The sequence below is a fragment of the Hippocampus comes genome, unplaced genomic scaffold (assembly GCF_001891065.2).
Source record: "Hippocampus comes isolate QL1 unplaced genomic scaffold, H_comes_QL1_v1.1 scaffold38, whole genome shotgun sequence".
NCBI classification, from domain to species: domain Eukaryota; kingdom Metazoa; phylum Chordata; class Actinopteri; order Syngnathiformes; family Syngnathidae; genus Hippocampus; species Hippocampus comes.
In genome coordinates, this window is record NW_017805716.1 from 599,411 (window position 1) to 613,908 (window position 14,498).

General features: G+C 46.9%; 1 protein-coding gene across 2 annotated transcripts in view; it reads left to right on the forward strand.

Annotated features, from left to right (window-relative positions):
• The window catches only part of chchd3a (coiled-coil-helix-coiled-coil-helix domain containing 3a), a 50,134-nt gene that overhangs the window by 35,320 nt on the left and 316 nt on the right, over nucleotides 1–14,498 (forward strand). The window contains exons 7-10 of one of the 2 annotated variants that reach the window (XM_019883207.1): nucleotides 2,685–2,768; nucleotides 4,959–5,029; nucleotides 11,939–12,074; nucleotides 12,164–12,198. In XM_019883207.1, the coding sequence (XP_019738766.1) occupies nucleotides 2,685–2,768; nucleotides 4,959–5,029; nucleotides 11,939–12,074; nucleotides 12,164–12,198 (326 nt within the window). The remainder of the gene's footprint in view (nucleotides 1–2,684; nucleotides 2,769–4,958; nucleotides 5,030–11,938; nucleotides 12,075–12,163; nucleotides 12,199–14,498) is intronic. The other variant, XM_019883208.1, reaches the window with a different exon arrangement.

A 14,498-nucleotide genomic window follows, 5' to 3' on the forward strand; every position in this document is an offset into this window, starting at 1 on the left:
TGTAGTGTTTTTTTTTTTTTTTTTTTTTTTTCATTAGGTGTACCTTCCGTCATTATCTCGGTCTCCTTCAAACAAAAGCGCCGGCTTCAAGGCCCTCATTTGCATTGCTGTTATCCTCCAGAACAGTCCTCGACGGTGTGTAGGGATAGGATATTCATGCATACGCATGAAGAAGGGTGTCGCTTATATAAAGTACAATATGTGGAGACGCTGAGCGAAAGGACTTTGTCTGAGATTTTAAAGGCTCAAAGTGAGAATCGTAATCCCTCCCCATAAATCATGTCGATGAAGTGTATTCACTCCCAAAGACGAATATATATGTCTTTTCAGACTCCACACACTCAATCCCAGGTACTCGTTTCTAATTTATTTTTATTTTTTTCACTTTTGTCAAGAGTTAGGCTAAAAAAAAAAAAACCGGGTCTGGAAAGGGCTGGTACTGAATCAGTTAGTTCAGCATTAATTTTCTTCTTTGCTCCCTTGTTTTCTTTGCTTCCCAAAAAGGAGATTGGACTGAGGGTAAGTCTTTCCAATGAAAGTGTGTATTTTTTTTTTTTTTTTCCCGCTTGAGATTTTGTCATCAATGGCATACACATTTCAGCGGAGGCCTTGGAAGCTCAGCGCTATAACTTCAAAGATGCTTCGGTTTACCTTTCTGCCAAAACGAATGCTGCGTCGCGGAATGCCACAAATTCTACTTTTCTGCCTTTTTGCATGTTAATTGAAACTCATCATGTCATGCTTTTTGCTCAGAGTCCCTTTAGAAAATAAGCCACCATTCAATCAAACGCCAGCATTCCAATCTCCCTTTCAAACTCTAGTCTAACTTTTACTTTAAATGACATTTAAAAAAAAAAAAAACTCTTCGTTACAGGGACAAAAGGTGTGTGGTGCGCTCGCTGCTATTGTTTGGCCGGGAGCATGATTAGATTATCTTTTAAGGTCCGCTGAAAGGGGGCGATCACTTGGAAGTAATCCTGACATAGTGTGCACGTCGGGCTCTGAATGTGTCGTCCGGGAGGCGGGCCGACATGCCCGCCAGCAGATTTAACGGGCGCGCGCAAGGAAAAAAAAAACCCCAGGGTGCTCGTTTTCTATCACAACCTCTCCTCTTTTAATGGCACCTTAAGTCTCGCCTTCAGCACGCATTTATCTCAGCCCGCCCGCCCGGCCTCTACGGGGACAGCTGCTTCGGCTGCTGCGTTGGATATATGTTTGTGTGTGTGTGTGTGTTTATATGTGTGTGTGTGTGTGTGTGTGTGTGTGTGTGTGTGTGCGCGCTCCGGATCAGTGTCTGAGGTTCTGTTTGCGTCCCGCCGTCTGAGTGCATCTTTTGTCTGCAAAAAGCCCGACGTCTTCAAGGCCCGACGTTGCGCTCCACCACGTGTGCGACTGCTCACAAACCCCCTTTAGCTCCGCCCACCCCCTCACAGTTATCCTACCGGGTGACGCTTGGGTGGTTAAGTACCGATATTTTGGCACTCGAAGAGAACTGCAGTCACAAGTCAACCGCGTGTGGCAGTTTCCCCGTCCGATGACGGTCCAGCCTCTCGGGCGACATCATCCGACTCATAACGCATGCAGCTCCCACCTCGCAAGTGAACCGAGTATTTGAACACAGATGCTTATCGGCGAGCGGTGAAATTGGATGGGCTAATGCATTTTTTTTTTTTTTTTTTTCATTAGGTGTACCTTCCGTCATTATCTCGGTCTCCTTCAAACAAAAGCGCCGGCTTCAAGGCCCTCATTTGCATTGCTGTTATCCTCCAGAACAGTCCTCGACGGTGTGTAGGGATAGGATATTCATGCATACGCATGAAGAAGGGTGTCGCTTATATAAAGTACAATATGTGGAGACGCTGAGCGAAAGGACTTTGTCTGAGATTTTAAAGGCTCAAAGTGAGAATCGTAATCCCTCCCCATAAATCATGTCGATGAAGTGTATTCACTCCCAAAGACGAATATATATGTCTTTTCAGACTCCACACACTCAATCCCAGGTACTCGTTTCTAATTTATTTTTATTTTTTTCACTTTTGTCAAGAGTTAGGCTAAAAAAAAAAAAACCGGGTCTGGAAAGGGCTGGTACTGAATCAGTTAGTTCAGCATTAATTTTCTTCTTTGCTCCCTTGTTTTCTTTGCTTCCCAAAAAGGAGATTGGACTGAGGGTAAGTCTTTCCAATGAAAGTGTGTATTTTTTTTTTTTTTCCCCGCTTGAGATTTTGTCATCAATGGCATACACATTTCAGCGGAGGCCTTGGAAGCTCAGCGCTATAACTTCAAAGATGCTTCGGTTTACCTTTCTGCCAAAACGAATGCTGCGTCGCGGAATGCCACAAATTCTACTTTTCTGCCTTTTTGCATGTTAATTGAAACTCATCATGTCATGCTTTTTGCTCAGAGTCCCTTTAGAAAATAAGCCACCATTCAATCAAACGCCAGCATTCCAATCTCCCTTTCAAACTCTAGTCTAACTTTTACTTTAAATGACATTTAAAAAAAAAAAAATTGGGGTCCACGATCAGCCGTACATGATGTTATCGTTTGCTATTAAACTGTCTGGCCCCGATTTGAAGATTCAACCGAAACATTGAAAAAGGCACTTGTTTATTTATCGGAAAGTGACTCGCGTGTGTTCTCGCGCCACTGCACCCATCACATTTTGTGTGCGTGTGTGCGCGCAGGCGAAGCAGCTGGAGGCGAAAGAGGCCGACCTGAACAAGCAGGATGCCTTCTACAAGGAGCAGTTGGCTCGGCTGGAGGAGAGGGTGAGTTTGCTACCTCGCGCGCTCGGCTGCAAATGGCTTCAAATGGGAAGCGGGAATGGCAATCGGTTGAGTCAACGGGGCACTCTAACGTTCAGATGACATATTGATATCATCGTGTTGTAAAGGTGGCTTTATATTCAGTGGGGAAAAAAAAATCAACAGGCTAGGTTTTTAGTTAGGCTCACTAAAGGTTAAGCGAAACCTTCCGAGCGCTCTTTTTCGCGATCCCCTCTCCAGATAGTCGCCTCAAGGACAAAAGGTGAAATGTCAAAAAAAAATCACCGTATAGAAAGAGGCTTGAAGATGGTTGAAAAGATGAATATCAACTCACAGAGAGGCATTATCGACTTCCAGGTAGGGACCATTCACCGGCCATGTTGTCCTTTGATCAATAACGCAGTTTTGCCCTCGAAGTCTTTTTTTGTTTTTTGTCGTTTTTTTGTTGTTGTTTTTGTTTTCGCGCAAGAGTCCGACAAATGAGATTTCCAAACTTCCCCTCAACATTCCATAAGCGCGTCTTTTTACCTCCGGCTCCTCCCACCGTATTTCACTTTCACGGAAAAGTAGCAGAGGAACACGGCGAAAGAACGAGAGAGAATATAAGCCTGATATATATTGCACGTCTGTTCCAATCCAACATGGCCATTCATCAGAGAGGCTCCCCGTGACAGGCCATCAGCGCGCTCGCAGTCAGCTCAGCCCCCGATGCCTCTCCCCGCTGCCTCCGCCGCCGCTTCTCATTGGGCCCGCAGCGAGCAAATAGCCTCTGAAAACAAGATCTATATATTTATTACGTCTTCACTCAATACCTGCCCGCCGTAAAACAATCTCATATTTAACAATCAACCCCGGCACGTCTGTCTCTCTCCGGTCTTTGTCTTATCAGCGTTTTCCCTCCACACGGCACGTCAATCCCCCCCTCTCATCTTTGCTCGCTTTCTTTTTCACCTGGCGAATGGATGAAATTGGATTTATTTTTGTGTCCGCCCACCCAGGATGACGTGGTTTGGAATTAGTCACCGCTGCGAGGAAAAGTCCCCTCGAAAAGTCATTCTGATCTTTGTCGGGTGATATGAATCACATCCGGAAATCCTTTTTTTTTTTTCAGAAAGGAAGTCCCTTCCGCTTGGTGCGTGGTGTGTTTCCTGCTTGGTTGCAGACAAGCACCGAAAAGAAGCCACTAGCACCTGCGTTTCATGAGATGATCATCCAAGCAGGAATGATCCTTCCTGATCCAAAATGAGCACTCGGTCCCACTTGGCTTGTCAATCGGTTGCCAAGACGCAAATTGTGCTCCTTCTAATTTTGCCCGTCGGTGTCGAGCTCCAGCGTGACGGCGCATACGTGATTTGCGCATTGACAGTGCCAATCACTGTCGCCGGAGGCTGTTTGTCTTCCCGGATGGATTCGCGCACTGATTAGTGCCAGGCGTGCCGTTTAGGCAGGTATTCTCCAACTTGAAATTTCTTCTTCTAAGTCTTGCCATATCCAATGGTTCAGCTTCAGCACTCCGGTGAGCACTTTTTTTTTTTCTTTCGACTTAAGGGAGCACTCCAAAAATCAGCTTTTTATCTGGAAACAAAGGAAGCGAGTTCTAAATCCCTTTTCCCGCCCTCCTGACAGTTTCTTTGTATAAAATGAAAAGCACTCTGTTCAAGGCCAAGAGGGCAATGATACAGCATGAGCTTACAAGTTAGCTCTTTCCAACTTTCCTTCGTTTTGTTTTTTTTTTTATCCGTCAAATACAAAAACTAGAGAACCATTACATTGACATGAATGAGACACAAATATCAATTATGTATTGCGTTTTCACGAATGAACGAACAAGCGGTCATCCTCTTTGACCTCATGGAAAAACAATGACCCGGTTCGAGTTTTACTCGCCCATTTTATGTGAGATGCAATTAGCATATCGACGTCACACAACGGCCGTCATCTTTTTTGAATGATGCAGTACAGGTGTCCCATTTGTGTCGGCGACCGTTTTTCGCCCTTGTCATGTCCCATCTCGCGCCGGCTCTCCAACACGACTATTGATCCTATTTTTTTTTCTTCTGCTTGATCTTTCTGGAATGATGATGAATGTCTTCTTTTATGAGAAGGTTGAGCTCGTACGGATACGACCCGCCCGTCCATCCATCTAAACATTCATTCATATGTCCCTTACGTTGTTTTGTTTTTTTTCCGCAGAGCGCTCAGTTGTACAAGGTCACCACGGAGAACTACCGACAAGCCGCTGACCAGGTGAACGCCAAGTTCAAGTAAGTCCCATCCACGTAGACATCCAATTATTGTGTTACGCTATGCTCGGTCGGGATGCCGAGGCAGCAACCCTAAGCGGCCAGACTGTCCCCAGCCACTTCATCCAGGTTTTCTGGGGCCGGGGGGGTTCCCAGACCACCCAAAAGACAGTCCGTGACAAAGGGCAGCCATGGCGGAGTTAAATCTTCCCCGGAAACGGATCTGAATTACTGCTAGTAACGCAGACTGTAACTCTAACAGGAGCCATCTGTTTGGTCCATGCGTGGATTTTGTGTTTGGGTAATGCCCAGATAGTGTAAAGATTGATCGTTGCGTCGAGGCCATTAGCTGAGAAGGCAATAATAAATCCGAGGAGTCATGTGTGTAGCATGTAGTCAACACACACGTGTAACCCAAGTACTCGAAGAATCTCCGCCCGTCCTCGTTCCATCCGTCTTCTTAATAAGAGGCCATTAGACTCCATAGTAATGTAGGGAAAGTGGATGAGGAGGTTGCGAGCGGCGGGGCCAAATTGGGCCCCGGCCCTCAGGAGACCGACTTTATTGTGTTTGCTTGTCATTAGCCAGTGCTAACACCGGGATCATTGTCTCCCTGAGAAATTCTGGAAACTGATTAGCGTGGCCCACCAGGGGTGTAGCGCTGGACTTGCGCAGGCTGGAACTGAGACTTCCCAAATCGCATTAAAGCGAGATGGAGGGGCGGGAGGCTTGGGTGGGGGGTGGAAATCAGTCACTGGAATAACATTAGTGCCAAACGACGGCGCGGACTGCGACCGAACGTCGGCCCGAACCGGGTGGGTGGTCATGTGATGAAGGCATGTGTGCAAAGACTTTGGATTGGCTGATTGGATTAAAGAGGGGTGCATTAGGACAGTTGTGACTGGATTACAATGGGGAGGGGGCCGGGGGTGGTGTCCCTGCGTGCATATGTGTGTGCTAATTAAATGTCGAGGTCTGGCAGAACATGAGATGCAGCGCCCGGGATCAAAGGGGAGGGTTAATTGGATGTAATGAGGCATCTTCGGCTTGATCATCCACGCCGCCGACGTTCGTAGAATGCAAGGATACTTCCACGTGGTTCCTTGGTACAGCTCCGCCGTGACTCCATAGTCCCCGAATCCGCCTAAGTCAACCCCATCGGGCGAATGATGAGACTCCAGTGCCAGGACGGTACAATTGTGCCATTCCCCCTGCAGCAAGACCAGGGACACATCATTGAATAAAGTCTATCTCACGGAAGGGAGAAATGAAAATGCCTTCTCGCGTATGTATCTCATGTGTCAATAGGCAATCCATAACACAGCTCATGCAATGTTCAAAAGGTGTTATGAGTTTCCGCCCCGCAGCCTCCAACAGGAAGCTTTCATTCCGGAGGCGCAGTGCGGTCATTTTCCTCGGCGAGGTTGAAAAATAAATGAAAGTGTGAGAGGTGGGGCCTCCTGGGAAGCAAAGGTGCGTGTGCGTGTGTGTGTATAAATGTGCGCGTATGTAGTTGTTTGTTTAGGTGTGCACTGCAGCTATTCCCTGCCATTTTCCATTCCCGCCAGAGTCTGTCGGAGCGCTCCCAACTGAAACGAGACGAGCGTCACTCTGACCTCATTGCATGCTCTGGCTTTCAATACGACTGTTGGAAAGAACTTTTTTTTTTTTTTTTTTTTAAACTTTATACAGTGACACGATTGCACTATAAGGTTTCCCGCAGGTGCTCAGAAGTCTCAGAGGCCGTATATTCCCCTCGCGTTTGCTTGCGTTGATGGAGAAAATAAAACCTTATTACTTTTTTTTTTTTTTTTTTAATGCCATCTCATATATTTTGCAGCAACCGGGTAAAACTGCACCTCGACTCGGGCTGAACAATCCCAATTTAGTTGAGTTATAGTTGCATTCCTTCAGGAGTACTCGGTTTTGCGAAATGTTGTACATCAGCAAATGTACAACATTTCCGGGTTGTGAACGGAAATCAGACATATGTACGATAATGTATATGTATGCATATATATATATATATATATATATATATATATATATGGAACAATTTTATCAACCATGTTTTTAAGATTATTGGGTTTTAGTATCCAATGAAATGAGATGGGCCCCCAGGAAGCCACACACACGCACGTGCTCATGCTGTTGTCGATCTGCGCTCCCCACACTTGTTACATATACACACGCAATACATGAGAGATAATGTAACAACAACGGTCCGCCCGTCACACCATTTTTACTTTTACTCGCTTCCTGACGGCAGATAAGCGCCACAGAAAAAGAAGGCCGTCTTACCCCTTGCGGCTGATTTATATGCTGCCACGTACGCGGCAAGTTTTTTTTTTTTCTCTTCTTCTTCCTTCGGCTGATGCTTTATCGCGCCGTCCGGCGGTTCAATGCGTGACCTTTCCCGCGTGGCACGTATGGAAGGCTGCGTATACGACACGTGCGCCGGACTCAGTGTCCCGACGGCGCAAACTGCCAGCCATTTTCCAACGTGAAAGATGTGAGATTATGCAAAGCGCCAGAAAGAAAACGGGGCCCGAAGCTTTCCTTTCAGCGCTCACATTTCGGCGGCCCTTCTTTTGCTCACTTTAACCTCGCCGGCTCCCTGGTGAATAGCGGCGGAAGCATTTCGTAAGCCTCCGCCAGACACGCGCCTCGGCCGCGTCTTACCTTGATGTTAGCATTTGTGCGGAGATCAGACCGCATTGTTAGGTCTTCGTGTTTGATTATGCATATGCGCAACGTTTTCAAGTTGGCCGTGGAGAAGAGGAGCTAATTTTTTTTGTCACTTCAGTGTCGCTCATCCCCCTCCCCTTCGGCGACAAAAGTTACCTTGTCTATTGTTTATTTACTGCCTTCTTTGAAAAGATCTCACAACCCCCTTTCTTTTCTTCTTTTTTTAATTTAATCCTGTCGACAATAAGAGTCGCCACAGTCCCCGCTTTATCTCAAGGTGAATATAAAGTGCCCGTCGCGCCTTCGGAAGACTCCCGAGGAATGCTCATTCCTCATCTGGAGAGAGAACTTTTTTCGCTCGTGGCGAAGTTGGTGCTCACGACTGCCAAAATAATCATTGACGAATTATTTTCGATGTTCTGTGGAACAAAGCGTTTTTTTCCAGCTGCAGCGGTTGGTTGTGGATAGCGCCATATAAATAAAGCTGTATTGTATTCCCTTTAGAGTGGCTCCATCTAGTGGACGTGTAACGCAACCGCAGCTACTATTGTAGCTTCTGTTCTACGCGTCCTACATATGAAAACAATTTTAATTGAAGGTGCGCCCGATACTCCGACGTGCCTTATCGTGAGGAAAATACGGTAATTAGTCGTAAGCTGACAAAGTTGAACCAACATATGTCCACTCAGCATTTTTTCCGGATAAACTTGTTTTGTGAGTTACTGAAGTGGAAGAAATCCAGCGCCGAAAATGCTTCACTTTGTCCAAAAAAGTAGCCTGCAAAATATTAATCAGGTGTTGAGCCAGGGCTTTTACAGCCTTGGCAGCACTCCCATTACGTTAAATGACAAATGGCCGTGCCTCTGAAATGAGCGAAGCAATTAATTGTTGATTATGAAGCAAAAAAGCAAAACAAAAAAAAACTTTCACTCTACGATTTAATTAGTCGGGATGACGGGAGTCCATTTGGAGTCGTGAAGTATGCCAGCTGATGTGGCACAGCGGCCACCTCGCTGTCAGGTGAGGTCCGAGCCAAATTTTGTCACCATGGCAACCGAGGGAGATGGCGATTCAGCCGAGGCGCCGCGAGTCAATAACGCCTTTAAAAGCTCTTCTCGGGGCTGCCAAAAGCTCACACGTTTCATTCATGTCGACCCCTCACACCTTTTGCCCTTTTATGATGTCTTTTTTTTTTTTTTTTCTTTTTCCTCCATCCACTCTGATGGACTCACGACAGGGGGTCACTTGGGTCCGCTTTAAAAAAAAAAAAAAAAAAAGCATCACGTGTCATTTTTCTCTCTCTCTCTTGCTGGATCGTTTATATTTATCTACCCCCCGCAGTCGTGACGCTTGCCTTAACTGGAGAGAACATGAGAGCTATTTAAGGGCCGAGCGGCACCCTCCCCTTAACCCTGTTAACCCCTAACTGGACCCAAATGATGATAAATAGACAATGTGCTGATGGTGAACTCAATCTGGCGGCGTACCAAAGTGATCCATACTATCCAAGGGGCCAGTTTTTTGCTTGATTGATCTGTGTGCATCGTTATTCGTGTGTGTGAGTTCAGTTCAAGCTCTGATTACAATCGGCGAGAGCTCAACAATGCACATTGCTACGCTGGAATAAAAAAATTAAATAAAATAAAACCATTGAGGAGGGTTTGGTTTGGTTTGAAACATACGTCATAAATAGTAGAAAATGGCACATTTGGTTCGTAAGTTGATAAAGTTTTTATTTCTTTAAATATTATATTATATATTGTTTTGTATTGTATTCCCTTTAGCATCGCTCCGTCTAGTGGATGCATAATGCAATTGCAGTCACTATTGCAGCTTCTATTCTATGCGCCTAATAATGCGGTGCGCCCTAGATATGAAAACAGTTTTAAAATAGGCCATTCATGAATGGTGCGCCTTCTACTCCGACGCGCCTTGTCGTGCGGAAAATACGGTATTTTTGATTGAGTCGGATTTTTGACAAAAGGCCATCATTTTATTTGTAAATGTAGAAAATGCACCAAAATTGAAGGGAAAGCTGCGTTTTATACCGATGCGGCTAGTTATCAACTAAACCCGACAGTAATTACTGCAAAATCGTGTGGGCGTGCATTTTCGACAGGTTTGCAAGGTTAGAGCAGTCAACGTCTGGATCAGCTCGAAGTCGTGCATATTGATCGCAATACGTCCTCAGCGCTCCGTCAATAAGTCGTTGAGCACACGTGAGTTCGTTTCTTTTTTTTTTTTTTTTTTTCCCGCCTTCGTGCCAAAGTGCTGACGTGGGTGGGTTTAATAATGTCGGGGAGACCTTGAGGTAAGGAGACGTTTTGATGGGAATCCGGCAGGTAATCCGTTGTAGCTAAATGCCATTTGAGTACCGTGTTCTCATCCAAGGTTTTTTTTTTTTTTATTGTTATTTTTTTCATTTGGTATCCCCCGCCCCCCTGTACATTATGTCCTCATCCCCTTTTTTTGCGCTACTTCAGCATCTCAGAGTGGCCCCTGTGCTCTCCCTGCTTTTTGATTTATGGCCCAGGGCTGAGAGTCTGTAATGTGCGGTATCTCCAGGAAACCAGCCTCCTTTCTTTGACGCCCTCTATTAGTGTATCACAGCGAGAAAGACTCGGCGTGTATGGATGTGGTTATAGCGGTCTTTACCTTTAGTGCGACTGATGGCACAAGACGACACTCACATTGACACCTTTTCCAATAAACCGCATCCAGTTTGATGTCTCCAATACCCCGCCGCCCCCCTCGGGGTTTTTTTATGAAATGTCCCATGAATCTCAGGCGAATGGGAGTAGAAGGAGGCGGGCGGCGGAAAGTGAAAAATGAACAAGAGAAAAGTATCAGTGGGACATTTTTGATTAATTGATGCTTTCGCTCTCTTTTTACTTATTATTAAGCTATATCATCAAAAAAATTAAAAATATTGGTAGTCCAGAAGGCTGAACATTCAATTCATAAAAAGCCCACGTTAGATTTTTACATATTTCACAGAAGTTCTGTATGTCAACATTATTTATATGCATCTTCCAAGTTATGACTTTATTATTCCCAAGCCATAAAATGGCCACTGCAGAAAGCTGTTTGCCACTTATTTTTAACATCCCCGGATGGTTCTCATCGTTCCCCCACGTGACGCGTTCGTGAATCTCAACGACCGCTTTCATGCACACGGCAGCCATGAAAGATCATTATGAGGCCTCGGCGGAGGTCGTGATATAAACTGCTGTAGGGCACTGAATGTAAAACTAAGAGGGGAGGGATTGTGGTCGTAGTTAAAAAAATCAAAACAAAAAAAAGTATGTTCATTTTCATGATAGATGATATTGCATTGTGTGTGTGGTGGCGCGCTTGTTACCGAGATTAACTTAAGTACCGTCTCAACCTCTTTATTGCAGAGCGAGGGGAAAAAAGGGGTAAAATAAAATAAAATAAGAGTCCAAGAGTCCATTACAGGTGATAAACGCCGTGCTTTATATCAGCGGCGTGCACCTGGCACGATTACCGATGGCTAAGGAAGCAATTAGCGGCCCATCTAGTCATGATAGACGCCCGCGGGCGCCAGGAGCCAGACGAGGAGGGTGGCAAATATTTCTCTTGTTTACTATACTGTACCTTGACACAGAATGAAGAACTATTTAACGAAAAGGAAAGGGTGTCAATCCCCCCCCCCCCCCAAAAAAAAAAAACGTGGCAATGTACATGTGATCTGCATTTCTTGGCGCATTGCACTCTGGGTAATGACCCGTGGTTTCTCGCTTCCCAGCTTTGCGCCTAACAGGATAATTTCTCACTCCAGGGGGGTGGGGGGGGGGCGACGGGGGGGCGGACTCCACATCTGATTGTGACCACCGGGGGGGGGGACGCCGGTTTCAAAACGCTGACGGGGCAGAAAAAGAAAAAGTCTTTCACGGACGTTTTAGTGCGACCGACCGGAGTTTTCCTGGGCACCGGCGTGAACAAAATGATGACGCCGGCATGAGCGTAACAGCCCTGGCGTGCGCGCATGTCGTCATTGTGGATGTCGATGGCGTTTGGGAAGCGTCAGACAAAAGCAGTTCAACATCGGACGCGGCGAAGTCGAGCGGAACGTCGAGCATCTGGAAACTAGCGGTTGGCGCGGCGACGCTAACGCCGCAATAGGCCTCGGGGACGCGCTGAGTGCGGCGAGCGAGTGATGGTAGCACGCTTAGCACTCAGGCTTGACAACACCTTCTCCCTTTCCTCTCTCTTTCACAGGCGCTACGAGACACACCCGGTGTGCGCCGACTTGCAGGGCCAGATCCTCGCGTGCTACCGAGAAAACGCCGGGCAGACCCTCCACTGCTCCAACATCGCAGCCATGTACCTGCAGTGTGTCAACAACGCCAAACAGGTGCCAGCTTTTCATTTGGAAATTCCAAAAGTGCCGCTTTTGCATGGTGGAGTCCAAAAAATGTTAACTCGCCTCTTTTGTCCGTGAAGAAAAATAAGCAGGCGGCCTCACGGACAGACGACATGTAAGTTGTGTTTCACTTTGATTGACATCCGCTTGTTTTTTTTTTTTTTTTTTTTTTGCGTGACTCGCGCCGTCTCTGTCATTCGTTTCCTGTAATCATTGCGTCAGGTGCTCAACAGACCTCGCGGCATATTCGGCGACGAAAACTCAAAAGCAATAAACGTCCCACTCGGCTGCTGCACACTGCTCAAGGAAACATCTTGCGTGCATCCTGGTAAACGTCAGACCTTCAAAATAAAAGCACAACTTGCGCCAAACCTGTCAGAGGGACGAACCAACCGTGTTACAGTTAGCCAACGCAAGTTGAAACGCACCCGCACAAAAGCCACCCGAGTGGACGCTAACTTGATTTCCGGACGCTCGCTATGCCATCTCTAAACACCGCTAGCTCCCCGCACCCTGAAAATTATATTTTCATTCTTAACGTTTTTTTTTTTTTTTTTTTCTTACAATGTTATTGTTTTGAGCTGCAAATGAGGTAAACTGCTCTCGCGCGCCGTCGCGGGAATTCGTATGAGATATGAAAGTCTGCTGCCTCACGTCAATTGCAAGGATGTTTTATTCATGGCGCTGCGTTTTTAGCGGCAGCTACCTGTAGCTTCGGCAGGGTGCCGTTATACGATCTGGTAAATGGTTTTGAAGCCGGCCTGCCGACGCTATGCTAATCCCACGCCGTGTTTATCGCCCCCGACGGCTAATCGCGGAACACTCTTGCTCGTCAAAGGGGGCTTTATCGGACTTGTTTTTAAAGTCATTAGGTACCAAAGAGACACTATTTTTTTTTGCGATAAGGCTCCAAAGCAATCATATTGCGGAGTGATTCAGCCAAGACGAAAAAAAAAAGAAAGAATGATGGTGATAGCGATGACCGTGATTAGGATGTTGACGGCGCTTTTATCAGCGCCGACGTAGAAAACCGCACCGGCATACAAATGTCCAAGGGCGGCCGTTTTGACCCTCTGGATGATCCACGCGGACTCTCAACCAAAGCGGCTCGGATCCCTTTGCCCTTCTCCGCCCTTCCTCTTAAATCCGGACTCGAGACTGCAACAACGCACCCCCCAAATCTCCCTTTTTTCAAGATGGCCTCTTCGACTAAAGTCAGATAGGACAACAGCAGGCTTTTGTCTCCCGATAATTACTCTTATCGCCGCCGTCAGTGACGACGTTTCGACCCGCTGTCCACGCCCTCGCCGCCATCTCTTCTCCCCGGCGTCCCGAGTTCACATTTCGGCACTTAATGCGTCCGGATAGCAAACAGTAAGCCGGAGGCAGCCGAAGGGCAAGCAGGATAAAGCCTGTTTCGTTCCCCTCGCGTTCCCTTTTCGGCGAGTTTATCGCCCGGCCCGATCGCCGCAGCCGCGTCCGCTCGCCCTCATTGCGTATTCCCGCCGCATGAGTGGCCCCTGCTCCCTATCTTTCTCCCGTCCACTTCATTTCTTCCCCTGACCCTTTCCGTCGCTCTGCCTCGCATCCCCGAGCTGCGTTTTGTTGTTCTCGGGGCTTCGCAAGCGTGACAGTGAAGAAGAAGCCGCTAGGACGCATAGCAGACGCCTCCATTGCTTTTTCTCTTTGAGTTTTGATCACGTCATCAATCAGAGGTTGGGGGGGGGGGGGACCAATTGAAGCCTCCCAGGAATTCTTTCAAACAATTTTCCAGACGTCCAATTTTGTGGGAATTCACTCTTCTGTTTTTGTGAGTTTTGTGTGTTTTTGTGTGACCTTGACCCAAGGTGGCTAGCATCCAGGTAGTCGATTCTAATTGGCGCAATGAAAACACAGCAGAGTGTCCCAATCGGTCACAGGAAATTGGCACCTTGAAGCCAGCTCGAGTCTCATCGATGGTGTTGATTTTTTTTTTTTTTTTTGCCTCTTCCGGATCGTTAAAAAAAAAAAAAAAAAGAGGACAAACAAGGTGTGAGGCAGAACAACAAACCCCACTTGCTAGTGTACTACACCAACGGACATTGAAACATTCAAGGCTAAACTTGGGCCGTAGCAAGCGACACTTTGACAGGTTTGATCAATAATAAGAGGGCACTCGTTTTAGAGGAGCCGGACTGGTTTTAATCCACGAGCCAGACCGCATCACTCTCTCTCTGAAGCGCTTTCCACTGGCGGGCTCTTTCTTCATTTCCCCGCCTTCATCCGCCGTCTTTAGCCGCCGCCGCCGCCGCAGCTCGGTTCAAATGGTTATTGACAGCCAGTGCCGGGGATTTGTGGTCGCACTTATCGCCAACACGGAATCCACCGCCCTTTGGGCGCTCTCTCCACGGCGCAACCGTCCCTCCCCACCCACCC